The following is a 22,598-nucleotide window of genomic DNA, read 5'->3' as shown; positions in this document are numbered from 1 at the left end:
ATTAAAAAAAAAAACCCACCAGAATAGATTCAAGGAACAGAATTAGAAGTAAAGGCTTCCCATGTATGGCCAGATAAGGCTTTTTCACTTCAGCTATCTTTATAAAGTTAGCCTTTTTGAAACTTATCTCTGGACTTAAGAACAAAACTAAGTAGCAGCATCACAACAGCAGATGCTTTAAAAAATGGCTTTGAGGTTCAAGTGTAGCAAGGGCTGCTGATTGCTCTTTTTTCCAGGACACATAACTACACATCTCTCAGACTTCCTTGCAATTTGGTGTGGCCATGTGACCATGTTCTGGCCAATGACCTCTGAAGAGATGATGTGTACCTCTTTCTGTGTGCACCCAGCCCACAAAACCAACTATGTGTGCTCCTCCTTGCTCTTTATCTTTATGCCAACTAGATGTCAATACCTGGATGATCTTGATCTGACTAAGATGACAGAGCCTCCATCACCCTGGGTTCTTGAATTACAGCGAAGGAGAACACTCCCAAGACCACCATAAACTATTTATATGAATAAGAAACAAACTTCTACTATAATTAAGCCATTATACATCTTTTCATCTACTTGTGACAACAGTTAGTCTACTCTAATACACCATTTCCACAACTTCACCTTCACTTCTAGGACCTTCAATAATGCCATCAACCAGCAGAGTCCTACCTCTGCAACACTTAAAGTCCAAAATCCTATCCTATCTCTCGCTCCTTCTCCTTACTCTCATTTCACATTTCAATTCCACTTTCTCCAAGGTCATGGGTCTCCTTCAGACTCCTCGTTTGTATCAAGTCTGCACCCCTTGGTTGGCCCTGAGAACCATTCTTTCATATGCCCTCTCAAATTGCCCTCTTAGGCCATTAGTTATCCACTGTGCCCATGACACAAACACCCCATCCAGAAGCAGAATAGCAATCCAGCTTCTCTGACTCCTGTGCCTGGTGCAGCTGAGGAAAACAAGCTGTGAAGATGAAACACTACACAGGAGCCATGCGCCAGTCTCGGCTGGGTCAGGAAAATTCCTCAGCAGTTCTATGTATCCTTGGTCAGCTTCCTCTCACATTCCCCTTGATGGCCACTCTTAACCTTCACTGCTCTCCTCTAGTTCCTTATTAAACCTTTTCCCATCCTGTTCACTCCAAGCACAGGAGCTTGCCTCTTGTTCAGCAAAGGAAATAGAGGCTGTCAGGAACTCCCTTAAGGTCCCTGGGGACAAGGGCAATCTTAGCTAGATCTGCACACATCCTCACCTATGTCCCCAGGGCATAGGAAAGATAGAGGAAGATAATCCCTGTCTTGCTCAGAATTGACCCCTTCATAGTTTTTTAAAACAAAAAAAATAAGAGTTGAGTATTTTATTGACGAAATTGAATGAACTGAATCATATATTATGACTGACATTACATTTTATTTTGGTAAAATATGTATAACATGAAGCAGGCCATTTCAATTAACTATTTTTTAGTGTAAAAGCTAGTGGCATTAATTGTATTCACAACATTGTGAAATCATTGCCACCATCTATTTTTTAAACTTTTCCATCATCCCAAACAGAAACTCTATTAAGCAGTAACTCGCCTTCCCCCCCCAAGCCCTTGATAACCTTTAATCTACTTTGTGTCTCTATGAAGTTGCCTATTTTAGATATTTCATATAAATGGAATCATACAATATTTAAGTGGTTTACTTCACTTAGTGTAGTGTTTTCAAGGTTCATCCATGGATCAGAACTCCATTCCTTTTTATGGCTGAGTAATATTCTGTTGTAGATATATACCACATCTTGTTTATCCATTCATCTGTTCATAGACACTTGGGTTGTTTCCACCTTTTGGTAATTGTGATTAATGCCACAATGAACATTTGTGTACCAGTATCTATTTGAGTCCCTCTTTTCAATTCTTTGTGGGGAATTGTTGAGCCATATGGTAATTCTATGCTTAACTTTTTGAAGAACCCCAAACTTTCCCACAGTGGTTGCACCATTTTATATTCCCAACCAGCAATGTATGAGGGTTCCAATTTCTCCATGTCTTTGCCCTTCCATACTCTTTGATCTCATCCTTTTTCTTATCCTCAGGGAGTTTGCTTTATTTAACTGTCCTCAATTTCATTCAATTTTAACCTATCTAATTCTTTTGGCTGCTCTCCTGCATGTAAATAAGTTTGAGTGTCTCCTCTCTTAGAAAAGAATCCTCATGCTTACGTGACCCTCCAGTTACTGGTTCTCCCCTCACTTGCCTGCCTCCCACTCACTCCTCAACTTGGAAAAAAGGGTCCTCCACTTCCCAAACAGTCATCTACCCTCCCCCCACCCCAACTCCACTGAAACTCCACCATTATTCACAGACCCCACAGGGGCTTCACCTTTTTGAGGAATTTGACCTTGCTGATCATTTCATTTTTCTTGAAACTCACTCCTTCATTGGTTTCTGTACAACCTCTCATTACTGGTTCTCTCCCCACTTCCCTGAGTGTTCTTTCTCAGTTGCTTTTGCTAGTTGCCTTTCTTCTCTAAACAGTTAAAACCTGGTATTCCCCAGGGTGCTGAACTTGGCCTTTTTCCTCTCCCCCTTCTAAATGTCTCTCTCAGTCTCATCTCTCCTATGACTGCTGATGACCTCTTATCTCTGCCTCTAGGTCTCACTCTTCCCCCAAACTGTCTGCTAGATATATATACCTGGATGTACCACAGGCCTTCAAATTTAATGTGCCCCAAACTGTGCTCATTATATCCCTTTTACAACTTTCCTCCCACAAACATCTTAGTTAATGGCACTACTTTACAACCACCCAATCTGGAAACTTGGCAGTCATCCAAGCTCCTCCCTTTCCCACCTGTGGGCAGTGAACTTGAGTGGTTTTGGGTTAGGGCGAGAACAGAGATTGGACAAATCTTCAACCTCCATTTCCAGTGATCCACTAAATTCTTCTGGCCATCTTCTCCAGATTTTCTAATTCTTCTTTTCCTTTGCCCAGTAGAATTATTGCAGCTTTGTTCCCACCTTCCATCTCCTTGTCCTCCAATCCACTCTCCACATTGCCACTAGACTGATCTTTCAAAACCACAAATCTCATCCTGGCACTCACTTCCCACTTATTACCCTTCCATGGTTTCCCACTGCCTTTCAGGTGAAGTCTCTTTTCTGCCAGACAAAGAAGACTATCTGTATTCTGGACCCCTGTTTCTTTCAGTCTTCTTCCTCGACGTTCCCTGCTCCACACCTCTTACTCCAACGCACTTGGAATTCTCAAGATAAACCATGTTTTCTCATGTCCTCATGCCTTTGTATTTGATCTTCCCCTGCCAGGAATTCTGTGCTTCCTTCAAATGGTTCTCATACCTACAATGGTTTCAGGTGGTTTTGTTAAAGTAAAACAATTCTTGTGATGATGAGCATTATTTACTTCAGTAATTTTATATTCATTTTAATGAGTGTTAGAAAAAGCTACAACAACTACTGAAATATTTGAACGAGTGAATAAGCCAAAGAAGCACCATGTACGTACCTGACTAGGTGATAATGTCTTACAACTGGTCTCATTTCAAATAAATGACTTAAGCAACCATTTGGGATTCTTGGTTTATAGAAATCCACTCTATTTCAATCAAAAACTCAAAAAGTCCTTTCCTTATCAGTTTTGTTTTCAATTCTCTTGGCTATTTTCTTATTGTTAGCATCAACCATTTGTTTTTTAACTACTTCCTAAATATTTATAGGTGGGAAGGACGCAGCAGCAGAGTTTGACTTGCCACTTCCCTTATTGATTATGTTATAAAATATTTTAAGCATATCAGAAGCCTTCAACTGTTAAGAAATATCAGGTGTCAAGGCACCTTAAATATTTTCAGTAGTTGGTATTATAAAATGCTGACAAAGTTATACAGTTGCTTCCAATTTGTGGGGTTTTAACAGGTCTCACTCAGAGCTGGATTTCCCATGAAGCTAATGAAGCTTAGCTTTGCCTCAGGAATTTTGTATTCATATTTTCGAATTTCTTTCCCCAAGGAGGGCTCTTAAAGTTGTAAAAGCTTTAGGGCTCCCAAAACCTGGATTTGTCCTGGGTCTAAGTAGAAATATCCACCACAGGGACACCTGGGTGGTTCAGCAGGTTAAGCATCTGCCTTCGGCTCAGGTCATGATCTCGGGGTCCTGGGACTGAGTCCCACATGGGGCTCCCTGCTCAGCAGGGAGTCTGCTTCTCCCTCTCCCACTGCCCCTCTCCCAGCTTGTACTCATTCTCTCTCTCTCCCTTGCTCTTTTGCTCTCTCTCAAACAAATAAAATCTTTAAAAAAAAAAAAAAGAAAAGACAAGACATATCCACCAGAATCACTGCAGTTGAAATCCATCCGGCGATGACTCAGGCCATTAGGCTCAGAGTTGCTCTGATTGGCCTCCCCACTTCACTACTTCTTTTGGAAGTAGTGTTATTTGGCAATTTGTAGCACTGAGAATTTTTATCCACATTTGTTAAGTCCGTGGCTTCCGAAAGTTAGCGAATAGTCATATGAAAAAAATGCCAATCTGCATTTCAAATGAATGGTTTAAACAACCAGTTGGGCATTTCAGAGTAAAATACTGCTCTTATACACGTGGTTTGGGAAAGTGAGGAGCTAATAGAGTAAAATTAATTTGTCACCATGAATTGCCTGCTATATTGTCATGATACTCTGATAAAAAAAATTATCTCAGTGATACATATTGTTCTGGAAACAGAATCACTGATGTTACTCACTTGTAAGTTTGAGGCATCTGAACAATATGAATTATATGACACTGAGTGAGTGGCAGATCGCTGCCTTCCATCTTCGTCGCATATAACCTGAGTACACGAGTCAGACAGATGAAGACATGGAAGTGAAGTGACTACATTATGAGAGGCAGAGCTATCTGGGACCTGCATTAGGGTCCAGTCTGAGTGGTGATGGTGCCATACTGGACTGCCAGCATTCCTTAACTGGCAACTAAAAGTATTGTCAATAGCAATGGCTTTCCACCAAAACTAATGCTCTTAGGAAAGCAAAGTTTCTGAAGTACATTTGACTCTTGAAAACCAGGCAACCCATATCCATGGGCAAATGCCAATTTTTTATCTAGTCACCAAAATTCAACTGTGTATATACAACCGCTCAGGTAGTTTCGTGCTCTGTGCTGTGCATTGAGAGCACACTTCATGAAGGCCAGTTCTAAGCTAACACTTGACTGTTAAAGCAACAGCTTGAGCAATGTTCTGTCTGTTTAAATCAACATTCGCTTTATAGAAATCTGAGTCTTAGAAAGGCGAACTCTTCTGGACCCTCCAGTGACCAATGTCAATCAAGAGAAAAGAAACTAGGAGTCACCACAGCATGAGAGATCTGCCTGCCAGAAGACACTTGGGAAAACAGCCACCACCCCACGATGTCCATGGGAAAGAGAATACTGACAGAGTTGTCATTACTGCCTCCTCTAGGAAGGACTCCCACTGCCTCCTGTTCTTATTGGCCAGTGAACCCTCTGGAGCACTGTTAACGAGGTCAGTGAGCCAAGGAAGAGGGATAACACTGGTCTTAAAGGGGATTGACCAGAAGAGTAAAACAACTTGAAACACACATACTATTGACACTGGGTCATGGGGGGTGGGGCAAGGGTCTGGGCAGGGGCTTAGAACTTCCCTTCCAACAGTTCTTTTGGCTTATAGTTGTGGCTTACACAGTAGGTTCAAAAGAGATTTTCCAGAAGAAAACTTGATAGAGATCATTACCAGAAGGAAACTTAATGGAAATCATTTTCACGTGGCATTGTGCCTGCTCAGAGAAAAGGACGTCATGCAAAGGTCACTGGCTTCACCAGATGCTTCACACCATAGACATGGGACACCATTCCTGCCCTTTGGACAAACCTTGCTCAATGGCCTGACATCTTCCAGGGAGTCTCACTACTAGAAAGCCACATCTGTCTGGTTGCTACAGCAACAGAATATCCAGTATCATACTGTGAGACCATACCGTGAAGACTGATGTTCTCCTGAAAGTCAGCCCAGCTGAGGGTGGACATGTCCAGCATCAATGTCACTATCTTACTCAGCTCTAAGTTCTGATCATAGTTCTGGAGCCTGGAAGTCCAAGCTTACAGCGCCAGCATGATCAGGTTCTTGGTGAGGCCCTCTTCCTGGCTGGCAGGTGGCTATCCTCTTGCTGCATTCTCACACGGCAGAGAAAGACAGAGCAAGCTCTCTGGTCTCTTCACTTCAGGGGACTACTTCCATCGTGAGGGCTTCACACTCATGATCTCATCTAAATCTGATTCTCTCCCAAGGCCCACCACACAATATCATCATATTGGGAGTTAGGGTTTCAACATACGAATCGGGAATTTGGGGGGAGGTGGCACAAACATTCAGTCCTTCATAGTTGGCCAAGGAACTAAGCTCCCCACATCACTGGCAACTGAATATCCTTTCTGGACCTGCCCTTTTCCAAGGTGGTGTAAGGGTACTTTCCAGCCCTGTCCTGTTTCTGTCCGATGGCAGGGCAAAGATTTCCCTGAGGAGATTTCAGCATGTGGGCCTCCTTATTGTTTCTCAGCTGCTGTGACCTGGAAGATGTGCCCGAAAGGGTCATGTGTTTGGGCTGGGGGTGGCGGTCTTCCTATCTAGGGTGAACTTGAAGTTCACTGACAGAAAGATCCTTGAAGGATCCCATCATCATGCCTTGGAAGGATGATGGAAGAGGCAGGGTAACATGGTAAAAGATCTTGATCTTCAGTCCTCATGGAAATCACAGTGGCTACTTGTCTTATCAGGATGAGCCTGACTAGTTCCCTCCTTGCCCTCCCTTTACCTTCTTTAAGGAAAAGAGGAAAGATGATGAGAAAAATACACAGCAGCAGGAAAATTTGGATCACTTCCAGGGAATAACTTAAGGCAGACTCTTTCCTCCACTCAACCGCCCTTCCATGAGAATGAAGGACCTCAAGCTTCTAGACCATGCTTGCAAAACTCCAATACCCTGGCAATTCATTTCTCAGGCTCCTGAGTGGGACTCAGCACAGTAGCAAGATGATGCCCTTTCTCCACTTGAAGGACTTCTGAATGAAGTGTTTTGGGAGAGTTTGCTCCCCTTTGCTTCCCGTTTTGCTGGTGCCAGAGTGATGTCATTCCTGGGAGAAAGGGCCCGCTCCTGGGCCAAGCTCAGAGCTGGCCAGCTCCATTCTGAGGTCCTGCACAGAACCTGCAAGGCCCAAAGGACACCCCCTCCCCCCATTTGCCTCAGAGGAGCCTGAGTAAAAGCCCAATCTGAAAAATGCTTTTGGGCAGCTGGGAATTGGGCCAAGAGACCTTTTAGCTGAGTCCTTTTTTTTTTTTTTTTGTTAACCTTTTACAATATTATTTAAATTTAATTTTAGAAGAGAGTTATTCAACTGTAATGACACAAATGGATATTACTCCATTAAAAACTAAAATAAAATATGTTCCAGCTGATAGGCCTTCACCTTCCAACCTGAGGTATTTCTCCCCACGATTTTTTATAAAAATTTTCAAACATGAAGTTGTAAGAACATATAGTGAACACCCACATGACCACCACCTAGACTCTACAATTAACATTTTCTATACCTTTCTATACTTTTATCATGTTTATCCTTTTACTCATTCCTCTAACCAATTGTCAATCCATATTTTGATGCATTTCAAAGTAAGTTGTATAAATCACTGTATTCCCCTAAACACTTCAGTTTGCATACTACTAATTGCTTAATATTTTTTTCTAGTTCCTTTTCTTCTGAGGTAAAATGTACAGGTCATGTAGCACACACATCTGTAACATCTGTATATGCCCGTGCACCTGCGGTGCACCTACTGAAGCAGATACATGTAGCCCAAATCCTCATCAAGACAGAACGCTACCATTACCCAGAAAGTTCCTTCACGCCGCTTTCCAGCCATTCTCCACTCCCACCTATCCAGAGGCAACCATTGTTTCAACTCGTGCTACCAATGATGCATTTTCCTGTTCTCAACCTTCACCTAGATGAAATTGCTATGATCTGAATGCTTATGTCTCCCCAGAATGCATATGTTGAAACGTGATCTCCAGGGGGTATTAGAGGTAATTGGTGATGGTGTTAGCAGGTAGGGCCTATGGGAGGGGATTATACGGATCAGTGCCCTTACAAAAGGAGCCCTAGAGAGCTCTCACATCCCTTCCTCCATGTGAGGACACAGAGAAAGACAGTTGTCGAGGAGGCAGACCCTCACCAGACACCCAGTCTGCAGTCTCCTTAGTCTTGGAATCCCCAGCCTCTGGAACTGTGAGAAATAAATGTTTGTTGCTTATAAGCCACCCACAGTTTATAGTATTTTTGTTATAGCACCCCAAACAGACTAAGATAGGAACTGTTCAATATGAACTCTTGTGCAAGGGTTCTCTTACTCAGTGTGATACTTTCTCATCCCAACTGCTTTACGTATTACTAGCTTGTTCCTTTGTATTACTAGCGGTATTGCACTGAATGACTATACCACGTTGTCCCAGTTTCGAAATTGGGACTATTACGAATAAAGCCACTAAGAATAATTTTGTATAGATCTTTTATGGACATATGTTTTCATTTCCCTTGGGTAAATAGTCAGGATGAAACTGCCAGATCATGGGGTAGACGTATGAGTACTTTACATCCCCACCAACAATACAGGGGAATGTGTTTGCTCTACTTCCTCATGAGCATTTAAATTTATCAAGCTTTCTTTTTTTTTTTTTTAAAGATTTTATTTATTTATTTGACACAGAGAGAGAGACAGCCAGCGAGAGAAGGAACACAAGCAGGGGGAGTGGGAGAGGAAGAAGCAGGCTCATAGCAGAGGAGCCTGATATGGGGCTCGATCCCATAACGCCAGGATCACGCCCTGAGCTGAAGGCAGATGCTTAACCGCTGTGCCACCCAGGCGCCCCATAAATTTATCAAGCTTTCTCATTTTAGCTATTCTGGTGGATGTGAAGTGATTTAAGCTGCTATTTCAGCAAATTTTCCAAATTAACAACAGCAACAACTATATATGCTTGTGTATATATGTGTATATATATGTATATATATATATATAGAGAGAGAGAGAGATCAGAGATCAGGTTCGAAGAAAATACTGAAGGAGATTTATATATAATTAGAAATTATATATTAATTATATATATATGATACATATAGATAGATGATATAGATATATATTAGAAAAGTTTCCCTAGCCAAACCCAGCTTAAGAGAATAAGAGATAGCTAAATGGATATGGAAGAAGCAGCCAGACACATTCTTCAATTTATAATTCTATCAATTATATTACAATACTGGGAAAGTAAATGTAATGCTTAGAAAACTGCAGCCTTCACTGATAGGGAGATAGGATCTCTGTTTCCTTACAGAGCTGGTCTGGTGTGGACCACAACATGCCCCCTCAATTTGCTCCCTCATGGTCAAAGCACCATCCCTACAGTGCTGGCCCAGCCTAAAAAATGGGAGTCAGGAATCATCCAGATAATGGAGAGGGACCCCTACTCCCTCCTTCCAATACCAACCCTGGATCTGAGGGAAGGGAATTAACACTTTAGGGCCATGAACACTGTGCCAGGACCTACCCTAGGTACTGTGCAGACAAAGTCCCTAATCCTCACATCACCACCCTACCAAGTTGGGCATTGATAGCCTCAAGTTGTGGATGTGAAAGCAAGACTCAGAGAGAGAGAGAGAGAAACTTGCCCAGAGTCACACACAGTTAGAAGAACCAGGATCTGACTCTAATCTGTGCTCCTTCCACTCTACCTTGCTAAGCACCTGGAACACAGATTGGAGGGGGCTTTCCTAGCTCAGTTGGTGCTGGGGCCAGGAGCGGATGGTGCTACATGTCTCTCATCAGATCCGCCCCACATTTCCCTTTCTTCTCTATTTCTGCTCTCCAGTGTGTCTGTGGTGAAGGTAGGGCTGTTCCATCTTTCAGAAGATGCAGCTGTAAATGAGCGTTAGCCCTCCTTCCTGCAGCTGTGAATGTGTCCCAGGGCTTGGGTTTCTCTCTCTCAGGAAGGAGTCATTAGCTTGTCACTTTTCTTCTTCCCTTTCCCACCCTCCTCAGTGGTCTGGTATACTTGGTGTTTGATGTGGAGGACAGGCAGAGCCTCATAGATCCCTCACTGCCCTCTGGTCCTCTTCCTCCTCACTCCCTCTGCCTGCTGTGAGGAAGATGTAACTGTATTCATCATGGGTTTCTCTACACCGACTTACCTGCTCCTGAAAAGCACTAGCTTGCTCCTCAAATCCTGCTGTTCGGAAATAGTTGACGACATCCATCACTGCCCAGTCTGCAGGATCCGGCGGCCTCCCGTTCTCCATGGAACTGCAAAACACAAACCCAGACACTTGTTGTGGTGGAGTGTGCAAGAGTGTGTGGCCTGGCTCACTACTCAGTCTCCTAGGGGCAGGACCTGGGCAGCTTGCTAGAACCACAGCCGTCTCTTCCCTCAGAGGCCCAGATCCCAGTTTACCTCTCAGGACCATAACCATTCTTGTGTTTCTTGGGTTCAAGACATCATTACTCTTACTGGCTCAGTCACTGTCTTCCTAATAAACCATTAGACTCTTCGTATGAAGTGCTTCCTTATGAATTGGTTTTTAATCCAGAGATATTAGGAGTGGTTCTATGATTTCTGACAACTCACAGGATGACACTCATACTCCTAAATTAAGAACACCAGGCCCTATACAATATGGCCCCCATGTACCTACCTTTCCCCATCTCCTACCACCTTCCCCATCCCCACCCCACATATCCTCTCTGCAGCTGGGAAATTGCAGGGCTAAAGCCATTCCCCAATATGCTGTGCAGTTCTGGGCCTTTGCACATGCTGTTCCAGCCACTTACAATGCCCCCTTATTTGTCTCTACTTGGCACAATCCACCGTTCCTACCTAATTTATCCTAGTTCCCATGCCATCTCCTTGTGAGGCATTTTCTGGCCCCACCAGGGAACTGTTTTAGTTATAACCTCTGCATCTGAGAACTCCATTCAAACTCCCATTGCAGCACTTTCCACACTGGATTATACTCTCTACTTATTGGACAGTCTCTCTCATCAGACTGGGAGATGTGGGCTAGGGATACACATCTGGGCCTGAAACATTTTATTATTCCCAGTGTCAAGCATATACTTAGGAACTCAACCAATATTCACATGACTAAATGATGATCAAGCATCTGAGAGGTTCTATGGGTAATCTGCTTCACTGGATTTAGAAAGGAGGGGTAGGAAAAGTAGAATAGAGAAAGAATGGCAAGGACCCGCCATTACTGTGACTTTGCCTCATTTCTCTTTCAGGAGTGTTCATCTGGATTTCTCTACACCTCACCTAAAGTAATTCTTCCAGAGTGTACATCTAATTACATTGCTCCCCTGCTTAAAATTCATCAGAAGCTGTCCATCGCCTTTAAGATGAATTCCAAATAGCTTAACTTGGCTTGAGAAATCCTTCAGAACAAAGCTCCTGCCAGCTCTCCTGCTAGGAATACACTAATGAGCAGACATGGTCCTTACTCTTGTGGACCCACAGTCCTGTAGGGATAGACAATGATCAGTCATCATACAACTAAATGCACAGCCGCATATTGTGGTAAGTGCCATGAAGGACAGATACACTGTACTATGACAGTTTAAGGGCCTAGGGGATGCATTCCTGTGGAAGTTTTTCTTGGGGTAAGGTCTAGAAAGCAGCCAGAAGTTAACCATATGAAATCGGGTGAAGATTATTCCAGGTTCTTTGGAGGAATATATACAGTCAAGGGAGCCATGCGTCTTGGAGCCCCCATTGAGGATTCTGGATTTTTGTCTATGAGCAACGAAACTTGCTAAATGGTCTTACATAAAGGGGGTGACCTGATCAGATTTGCATCTTGAAAAAGAAAACTGGAGATGAGCCAGAGGGGAAGAAGGGATGCCAGTGAGAGGTGGTCTACTGCAGTCATCCATGCAAAAGATCATGGTGATCCAGACCAGAGTGGTGGCTACAGACAAGGAGAGGAAGTGTGTGGATTTAAAAGATTTTTAACCAAGAAAATCAGCATGACTTAGTGGTGGACTAGACAGAGAGAATGAAGGAGATGGAAGTGTCATGGAACTGGATGCATGGTGTAACTTCACTTAGATGGCATTGCCAGGTTTAGTTGAATACACTGAATTTTGGGTATCATCTACATCCAAGCTGAGATGTAATACGAGACTGAGTCTGTTTCTCAAAGCAGATGAGTGGGCTGGAGGTATACATTTCGGAGATTTAATTTTTAGACAGTAACTGAAATCTTGGGAGAGGGTGAGAAGAAAATTGGGCCTAGAGCTAAGCATGGGTGAGAGGTTCAACATGTTAGTGAAAGTTGAAAGGATTCATGTTATTTTTAATGGAAATGAAATTGCCCAGACTTTGAGGAATCCTGAAAACCTTCAAACATCCAAAAGTCAAGGGACTAGCTGTACCACTGCCTCATCTCCCACATAATGTTTTGCTCATAGTAGGAACTTAAAATATTTGATTAAATAACCAAACTTCTGTCCTATCTCAAGACAAAAGAGCCCTTCATCAATGACACACAGGATCAATGATTCATCAACACAACATTTAATTGAAAAGCAATGCTTACTAGTTAATAGTGTTTTCCCTTTTGAGCTTAGAGATTGTGAATCTATAAACACTGCATGCCCATGTACATATGCACTTATATATATGCATGCTTACTACACACACACACACACACACACACACACACACACACACACACACCTTCCTACCATTTAACAGGTAGTATACATGGGGAAAAAAACGACTTTCATCCTAACATTGCCAAACATTAACTATGTATTTTAAAGTCAAAGCTAAACGGGTTTTTAAAAAATTATCCACATGCTGGGATTTTTCTATCATCCCATTAACATAGGCAATCATGAGCTGACACTGGGCAGTTCCTTTAAGGTACCATTTTTCCTTCCCTCTCTTGCTTAAGGTGGGTTTGAAGAATGTCTATAAAGGCGTTCATTGTTCTAACAAATCTTTTAAGTTTCCTAATCAGCTCACTTCTAGCAGTGAGCAGAGAGTCCCATCAGATATACTTTCAGGTGCCCCAGAAAACATCTGAATTCACTCTCCCTGTGGCTGACTTCAATTAACTGCCTTTCCTCATAGAGAATAGTTATCTAATTGTAATAACAAAGTATGCTACATTGTAATTTTAGGATGGGAGGGTTTCCTGATTCTTACTCCACTGGGATATGACATCATCACTTCCATAATTGTGAAATATTCTTGAGTATTAGCAACACGGCAGAGAACAAAGACTTTACAACACTGCTGACAGTGTAGCATGAAGAAGAGGAGCAACGGAACACCAGGCACTCTCTCGTATTTAGGGTAAGGAGACCCATGCAGAAGAAATGGGCATGAAACCAACCAGTGCATTTAATGACTGATCCATCCTAAGTTTAGGCCTGATAGCAAAGAATCCCAAAATAACTTAGAAGACAAATCACAGTGTTAGACTACTCACATCCCGAGAGGAGAAACCTGTCTGTCTTCATCTTGTCAGCTCTCGCGCGCCTAGCGCAGGTCTCGGGTGCATTGTTCATGCACAGCAAAGCTCTGTTACGTCAGTGGACTAAGAGCCAGAGCGGACGTAGAGTCTACAATATGCTTTTTGTACATTTCCTATTATCAGCCTCTGAACTCCTTGTCATCTGGCTACTGTAACCTGTTTTTAGGAAACTAAGGCTCAGAAAGATTCAGAAACTCACCCTAAACTACATAGTAGATAAAGCCAGGATTGGATTCCATATATGCTTGCTCCCAAATCTACGCTTTTCCACTCAACTCCTTGATACAACAGATATTTACTTGAAGCCTATCGACTTCTCAGTCCAGGACTAGATGTAGGGTTATAAGGATAGGAAGGCATAGACCCTGCCCTCAAAGAGCTAGCAATCTGGCGAGGGCAGCAGACGTGTAAACAGCTACCTCTAAGTAATACTAGAACTGAGGCCTGAACATGTGCTGCTGAGGACACACTGGCTGGAGGGCCCAGAAGGTTCTGTCTGATGGACACCTTAGGATCTCCCATGGCGATTTTGAAAGGTATCTGTTGCTCCAAACTCATCCTAAGTTAGGCCTTGAGAGGGGACAGCTTGCAGAGGCAGGAACATGCAGGCACATGTTGTCACTTGAAGGTTGTTTTTTATAAAGTATGATGAATAATTTCGCTGGGTTTCCAGTGGTTTTGGTAACAGTTTTAAGGAGAAAACTGGCGACGATCAAGGGCAGCATGAAAGTGGGAGTTGGGGACAGGGGCGGAGTGCCGAGGCCCCAGGAAATTATGAGTACATTTCAGAGGATGGATTTAAGTGTCACCCTTCCCCACTGGGAAAGCCATATGTCTCCTAAAGGACTGCTATTTGTGACCACACTGAGACACTTTGTTCCCTTTTAAATGGACCATTCTCTCCAAATTTTTCTTATAACCTGTGCATGTCAAATTGTAGAAGGAATTTAAATGGCGCTGTTTAAAACACCTCCCAGATGGTGGTATCCATTGTGGCTGCTAATTTTGCACAGATGAAATGAGATGGCAGATATAAAAGTTCCGTTATCATCTGATATTTATTATTTACCATCACCATAGCAAAAACATTTCTTAAAATATAATGTATACGGATGATAAATTCATGAATACTTTTCCAGGCATGGGATCTTTAAAAAATACATATGCATTTTAACTTATTACAAAAAATTAGCAAGAAATGAAGGGCAGATTTATCTATGGTCCCATCACTTACCAAACCAATGTTTCCATTTAACCCAGTCACCATTTAGTCCCTGTGTATATGGGTTAAGTACATCGTATATTGATAAAAATTATATCATGCATGGATAATTCACACTGGGAAACAATTATCCCTTAATTAAACAATCACCTCACTTTTAAAGAGAGCTACAGACACAATCATTGGGACAGAGATGCAATAAATAACAAATTTGGCAGGTACATGCAGATGGAGACCTCACTGTGAGTGTTTTTCATGCTGACATATTATAATTTTAAGCGCTGGCAGAAGTCTCCACTTCCCCTTTACACATTAGTGAAGGCAGGTGGAACACAGTTGAAACCTTTTCTCGGAATCTAGCACGTGTATAGTTGTTAGTACTCATGATATTCTAGATTCTAAGGGTTGATCAGACCAAAAGGAAACTGTGGATAAATACAGTCCATATGAGATTTCAAAACCCCATTATACTCATTAATTGCAATTCTGCTCAAATTTCAGAGCAAAAGTTATTTTAGGCACTAGTTAATTTATTATGGTGATATATTTATCACATTACTCCTTTTATAAAGGTAATTCTCAATGTTACTTATGTTTCCACTCAGAAATGCATTCTAATTTTATACTGCCTTGATCTTTCAACTTATTTTCAAAATTAAATTAAACTACTCTTTGCCCATATCTTAGAACAGCCTTTGGCTAAAAGCAATATAATTCTGATTGTAATAAATTAATATTGATTTTTTTTTTTTTTTTTGCCTATGACATATCTGACAATGAAGCAACTAAATGAGCTTTAGTTTTATCTCTACTCCTTTCTTCCTCTCCCTTCAACCAAACTAGCAGGGATCTGGCTAAAAGGCAGGCCTAAAAAGAGAAAGGAGGATTCAAAGGTTCTTGACAGGACATTTTTCATTTTTTAATACTCTGATAAATAAAAGTTGACTGCATTTAGCTGCAGCATACTCAAGCAATGAAAGCACTGAGAAAGCAAATCATTCTTCAAGCCTTCTGTATATTTCAAATTCTTTCTCTTGGCATTCAGAAATTTGATTCAAACATAACTTTCCAGGCTTATTTCCCATTCTAAGTTTGTACTGAAATTTAACTGGGCAACATCCTGGATTTTCCCATATCCTCAGCTTGGTTATGCTGTTCAAAGCTCTGTTGGTTCAGCTTCCAAAGATTAGAACCTTACTCATTTTTGAAAGGTACTGGTTAAAAGTCCTGCTCCTAATATGCCTAATCTTTTATTCCAATCATTAATTGATTTTAATCTGCCTACTATAAGCCAGGCACTTGATGAGCCTTGGGAACTCATTGTCTAGCGAAGGGGAAAATCTCAAGTCAGCTAAATGACGAAAAAGGTTATGGTTATGTGTGTCCCCTGCTTTATTCCAAAAAGTGGTTTAGGAGCAGGAGGAATTGAGAGATGGAGGAAGGAGAGCAGAGAAGTAAAAGTCACCACGGCAAGGTGAGTCAGGGTGTGCTGGGTACGTAGAGAGGCTTTGGAGCCCTGATTCGGAAGAAACACCAGGAGCAGGTCCCAGGGACAGACAGGACTTCTTCCTGCATTTCTTTCCTCTGTAATAGACATCTTCCTTTAGGCTGACGGCTGTCCTCTGAAATCACACGGCACTCGGTCTTGGACATATCTCTGCTGGGCATATCTCCCCAGCACTCCCCCCATCTCCCTGAAAACAAGGGATTTCTATAACTGCCTCTTTCCCTACCTGTTCTCAACCTTGTAGTACAAAAAAAGACCTCTGAACAAGGGTAAATAAGGACACTCCTCTCAAGAGGATGCAATGAGTTAATTTTTATTCACTATAAGATACAAGTCATGCCAAAAGTCAGGCTAAACACAAACATGTGTATGTTTCATATCCCAATCAATACTAAAGACAACTGTGCAAGCCTGAAGAGCTTTCCCTCCCTGTTCTGAGCCACAGCACAGTGGTCACTAATCCAGAAGACTTAGGTGTGGCTTTACTGTTTAGACAAACTCGGTTTTCCTTTTGTAGGGATATGGGTAGCGTGCCAGAAACTATGTAGAAAACAGCAGCCCTTCAGGGCTGATAATGTATAAAACATATATAAAGCATGTTTGTGAACTTTGCTGGATTTGATGAAACTCCTGTTGTTTTCATGCTTTAAATGATATGCTTGGCTGACTCAATGGTTTTATCCATTTTACTCTTTTGAAATGTACACTTCTTTAAGGTAGTCATTTGAAGTGGACATAATGGGACAAATCAAAACAATAAACAGACTCAATTCTTAATTCAAGTTATCATTTAATTTAAGGGAATAATGAAATATTTATCATAAGGCCATATGACAAAAGTGAATTGTGCCCTACCCCCACAAATTCAGATGGTGAAGCCCTCCCCTTGATGTGACTGCATTTAGAAATAGGGCTTTTAGGAGATAGGACAATTAAGGTTAAATGAGGTCATAAGGGTAGGATCCTAATCCAAAATGATTGGTGGCCTTATAAAAGCCAGCATGCACATACCGTAGAAGTCCACGTAAAGACCTAGTGAGAACGTGACCATCTAAAAGCCAGAAAGACACCTCTTATCAGGAACTGAATCTGCTGGTACCTTGATCTTGGACATCCCCATTTCCAAAACCGTGAGTAATAAATTTCTGTTGTTTAAACCACCCAGTCCATGGTATTTTGTTATGGCTGCCTGAGCCAATACAGTATATATCAGAGTGAACAGATCACTATAAAATATTAAGGAATGAACTTTATCTTCACTAAGAAAAATAAAATTGTACCAGTTACAAGTATCACCATTAACTCCTATATATCATCTGTATTCAAGAAACCACATAGCACTCTAACTTATCCCACCAAACATATATAACAACAGATCCTGATTAGAAAGGTTATTTTTCAAGTTTGAATTATGGGCTCAGTTTACCTCCCCTTCCCTCCCTATTCTTTATTCTTTCTTTCTTTCTTTCTTTCTTTCTTTCTTTCTTTCTTTCTTTCTTTCTTTCTTTTTCTTTCTCTTTTCCTTCTTTTCCTTCCTTCCTTCCTTCCTTCCTTCCTTCCTTCCTTCCTTCCTTCCTTCCTTCCTTCCATCCTTCCTTCCTTCCTTCCTGACAAACCATCAAGAGGCATTTTCTATTTAGCCACTTAAAATGTTTTGGGTGTTTTATTTCCCTTTTAGTATAGTGGTATCTTACCATCATGATCACCCCCTGTTCCAGATTGCTGTTCCCTGTAAAGAACAGCATGGTAGAAACCATCATTCACTGCACTCAGGTAGAGTCAAGCTGTGTGGTTGTGGGTCTGGGAAAGGAGGACAGAACGGATGAGAGGGGCCTGATGGGGAGAGAGTACCCAGGAACTACCTAGCAGGTGGATACAATTCCCTCACTGCATTCAAAGAACATACATCTAAGGACCGCTGATCGTTTATACAGCACCACAGAAGGTCAGGATTAGGAGTAAATAAGCAAAAGCTGAAGGCCAGTGATCAGACACGCAATTATTTCTATCAGTTTCCTCTTCTTCCTTCGATAAGGAGCCAGGCAAGGGTTCCAGGCAAATAACCAAGTATCCTGTATCCCATGAAGTTCTTTATTTAACCCTAAATGTGACTGCTTCCCTTAGAGATGGAGACCTGACTGGTGGATTGTTGTACACATAAGCATTGTTAGATTTTTTAAATGAGATTAAATAATAATAGCCATTGTTATTACTGTTATATGAAAAGTCTTTTTGATAATTCTACAATAAGGCCAGAGTTTTGAAATTCTAACAGTGCTAATAATAATTTCTCACTCTACCTTAATATTTTACTTCTACCATTCACCTGCTAACCCTCTAATTCACATGGGCAAAAACTTAATGCTTAACTTAATAGTTACTATAGTTAACTGGCTCTCAAAAATTAGTATTACCCTATTAAAGCAAGTTTAAAACTTTATAGCACCCATTACAAAGAAAAGTATCACATTACTAATTATAAAAGGAATTTTAGTTCCAAAATTTAACAAAAAAGTCTTTCTTCAAAATGAAACCATACACTGACTGCAAAGGCAGAGGATATGGTGAGATATGGATGCAAGAAAAGACATGACATTAATAAGAAATAGCTTCTTTTGAAAGTCCTTGGGCACCTGGGTGGCTAAGTTGGTTAATAAGCAAGCCTTTGGCTTCGGTCATGATCTCAGGGTTCTGGGATCGAGTCCTGCATTGGGCTCCCTGCTCAGTGGGGAGTTTGCTTCTCCCTTTTCCCCTCCCCTGACTAATGCTCTCCCTCTCTCCCTCTCTCAAATAAATAAATAAAATCTTAGAAAGAAAGAAAGAAAGAAAGAAAGAAAGAAAGAAAGAAAGAAAGAAAGAGTCCTTGCTAAACATTGCTACTGTCAGTTTTCTATTGGAGTAGAGCTTCCCCACTGAGGGGTGAGGGGCATTGTGGTGGTAGGGAAATAAACTGCTTCTTGCTGAAAAGCTGCTAACTTATTATAAGCATCTATTGTGTGGGAGCATTGGTTCCTCCTCTATCCTAGAAGAAAATAAAAGAAGGGAAAAAAGGCCCACTGTTGAAAAAGGGAGTAAGACTAAGACTAAGTGATTGGCAAAATATATATATTTGACATTGAATACTTGTGATTTGTACAGATAGGCACATACATGTAAAACATCTAGAATTTTTTTTTTAGAATTTTGTAAAAATTCTAACATTGATCTAACATGTCCAAACATAGATCAATAACAGTGTCATGTACCAAGGTTCATGATTAATCCAAAATCTGTGCATCTACAATCCACAAAAACAGAATACTATAATTCCACTTGTTCAATAGAAGCTTATGGTGTACATTCTTATATGACTATGTGTATACATATGGATACAGAAAGTATTTGTATACAAACTGTCTAGAGAGATATAGTCCAAACTATTAAAATGGCTCCCTCTTAGCTATTTAATTAGTTATTTTTAAACTTAATAAACACCCATGAACCCACCAGGCAAAATAAAAGCTAGGATCTTGACAGGAACTACATCTGTTCCCCCTCACTCCCCTGACCTGAGCTAATCATCATCCTCAGTTTCATATTCATGTAACCTTTCTCCTGGTGCAGGTGTGCAAGAGCTTCACCTGACTATATACCTGTGCAATATGGTAGACACTAGTCCTATGTGGCTATCGGGCATTTAATATTTGACTGAGGAACTGAATTATTTTTTTTAAAGATTTTATTTATTTATTTGACAGAGATAGAGACAGCCAGCGAGAGAGGGAACACAAGCAGGGGGAGTGGGAGAGGAAGAAGCAGGCTCATAGCCGAGGACCCTGATGTGGGGCTCGATCCCATAACGCCGGGATCACGCCCTGAGCCGAAGGCAGACGCTTAACCGCTGTGCCACCCAGGCGCCCCAGGAACTGAATTATTAATTGTATTTAATTTTTATTAGTTTAAATTTAAATGTAAAAACTTGAACAGGTATAAAATATGCTTTATTAAATACAACTCCATTGTTTTGGTGTGACATTTCACTTTTATGCTGCATCACCTAGGCTAATTTGTTGAAGTTCTCCTATCAGATGCATGTGTCCTCTCTAGTATTATACATAAATACATGGCCAATCTAGTCGATATCAACTGATTGACTCAATTCAAATGATGTTTTCCTACATACCCAGATAACACTGTAATGTGTTTGATGCAGACAGCTCCAGTTATGAGAATCTCTTTTTACGTCATATGGGGTAATTAATTTGACATTCTTAACTATTTTAATTATAATAAATATTTTTTAGTTAAAATAAGTATTGATAAATTTTAAAGTTTCAAAAGGTAGCATACTATTGAGGCAGAATTGAGAGGAGATGCAGAAACTAGCACTGAAACCAGAACAGTAAAGAAAAAAGGAGGCTGAAAAAACAAAGAAAAAGAAAAAAGGAGGCTGGCTTAAAGTATATTGGAAATTTCACAATGAATAGCAATTGCAATTTGCTGGAGCAGAGCAAAAGGAAAAAGCTGTTCGTTTGTTGTGTGAAAAACATGGTAAAGATAATAAAATGGACAGTATTAAGAGACATTTTCAGCAAATATATAGTAAATTTGGTAACTTTCTTCTCAATGATCAAAAAGGAATTAATGACATTAGCCACTTGAATTCAAAATTAAATGTCCAACAAAATGTTTTGAAGTGATTTCAAACAGAATCTGAGCTTATAAATTTGTATAGCTATAAATGGCTTGGATTCTTGCACAAAAAAGAAAACAATGTTTCCACAGACATCTGGTTATATTCAGTTTTCTTAGGATATTACGAGAAAAGACTAAAAAGGTATTTCACAAAAAGTGAAAGATTTTTCAGTCAAGCCACCCAACAATTGCCTGAGGAAGACAAAATCTTTTAACAATATCTAAGAGCAACTGGTTCAAAATTTGAAAAACACAATTACTTTTCTTTAGCTTTAGATGAATACTGCAACATAAAAAACACTGTCCAATGAATACTTGAAGTATGCTTTGTCTCAAAAAACTTCCAAATTTATGAAGAAATATTGTCAATTTATGGCCTGAAAAATTGAACTCAAACTTTAAATATTTTTAAGTTTCTTACATCTGTCAAAGAAGAATTTCAGCTAGATATGAAAAAATTAAATTCTATTCTAACGGATGGTACTTCAGCCATATTAACTAAAAAAAAAAATCTGGGTTTAATGTAATTCTAAAACAACTGACTGATGTTTCCCTTATTGCTTTATTCCATCCACTGTATGATATTCATGTTCAGTTTTCTAAAGCAGGCTCTTGAAATGTCATGGATACCATTGTTAAATCATTTGTTATATATTTGCAAATGCTACAGATCAATGCCAGGGTGATGGAATTGTGAAAAAAAAAATAGAACACAAGGAATAAAATGATGTGTGTTCTTTGCCAATGCTTGTTGGAAAAGTCCTAGAAGAATTTTACAAACATCTACTGTATTGTTCCAATTCAAGATTTAATATTAAAGCAAATGGGTGCTTGCCAAATTTTCAATGAAGATCCCAAAATGGCACAGTAAATTATATTTTCTCATTGATATCACACTACATGTGAATGAACTAAATTTATACCTCAAAAAAAAAAAAAAAAAAAGGAAAAGCTGATTTGCAACCCAGCCAAACAGTCATAAAATTTGAAACTGAAACTTTTCAGATTATACAATAGAGCCATAGTAGTATACAATAATAATTTTACATTTTCTAAATAAATTAGTTTAAAGAAAAGTTTGAAAAATTATATACTGACATTGATAAACTTACAGTTGCTTGTAAATTTATACAACACCCTTTGAATTCAATGTTAAGTATATTGAGTTGGTATAAGTTTTAGTACATTTATTTAACTTGGACAGACATTTTGAAACTGATATGCATTTGTTTCAAAGTCAAATCAACACTTTTAAAAAAGAAGAACCAGTTGTGTCAATATATATGCATATAATACAAAAATAATATTTTTGGTACTTGATTCATTTATTCAAATATTTAACTTTGGAATTATTTGGGTATGTGATTCTAATTTTTCAACTATAAGTCTTATGAAATCTAACACAGAGCAAATATTTCCAATGAAAATTTTATATCCAAATTGAGATATAAAGCATAAAATACACAATGGATTTAGAAAATTTAGTACAAAACATGTGCAATGCCTCTTTAATAATATGGTTTTAACCTCCTGGACCTTTAGTTTTCTCATCCATAAAATAAGAATAATAATGTATACCTCAAAATATGGTTG

The 22,598-nt window shown here is 40.1% G+C and overlaps 1 protein-coding gene across 4 annotated transcripts in view; it reads right to left on the bottom strand.

Moving 5' to 3' along the window:
- SAMD13 (sterile alpha motif domain containing 13) overlaps positions 1 to 22,598 on the bottom strand; it is a 39,587-nt gene that overhangs the window by 6,681 nt on the left and 10,308 nt on the right. For all 4 annotated transcript variants that reach the window (XM_034653781.1, XM_034653782.1, XM_034653783.1 and 1 more), the window contains exon 3: positions 10,255 to 10,366. In XM_034653781.1, coding sequence (XP_034509672.1) covers positions 10,255 to 10,366 — 112 coding nt within the window. The remainder of the gene's footprint in view (positions 1 to 10,254; positions 10,367 to 22,598) is intronic.

This window comes from Ailuropoda melanoleuca, chromosome 2, assembly GCF_002007445.2.
Source record: "Ailuropoda melanoleuca isolate Jingjing chromosome 2, ASM200744v2, whole genome shotgun sequence".
NCBI classification, from domain to species: Eukaryota; Metazoa; Chordata; class Mammalia; order Carnivora; family Ursidae; genus Ailuropoda; species Ailuropoda melanoleuca.
This window is presented reverse-complemented; position numbering and strand designations above follow the sequence as displayed.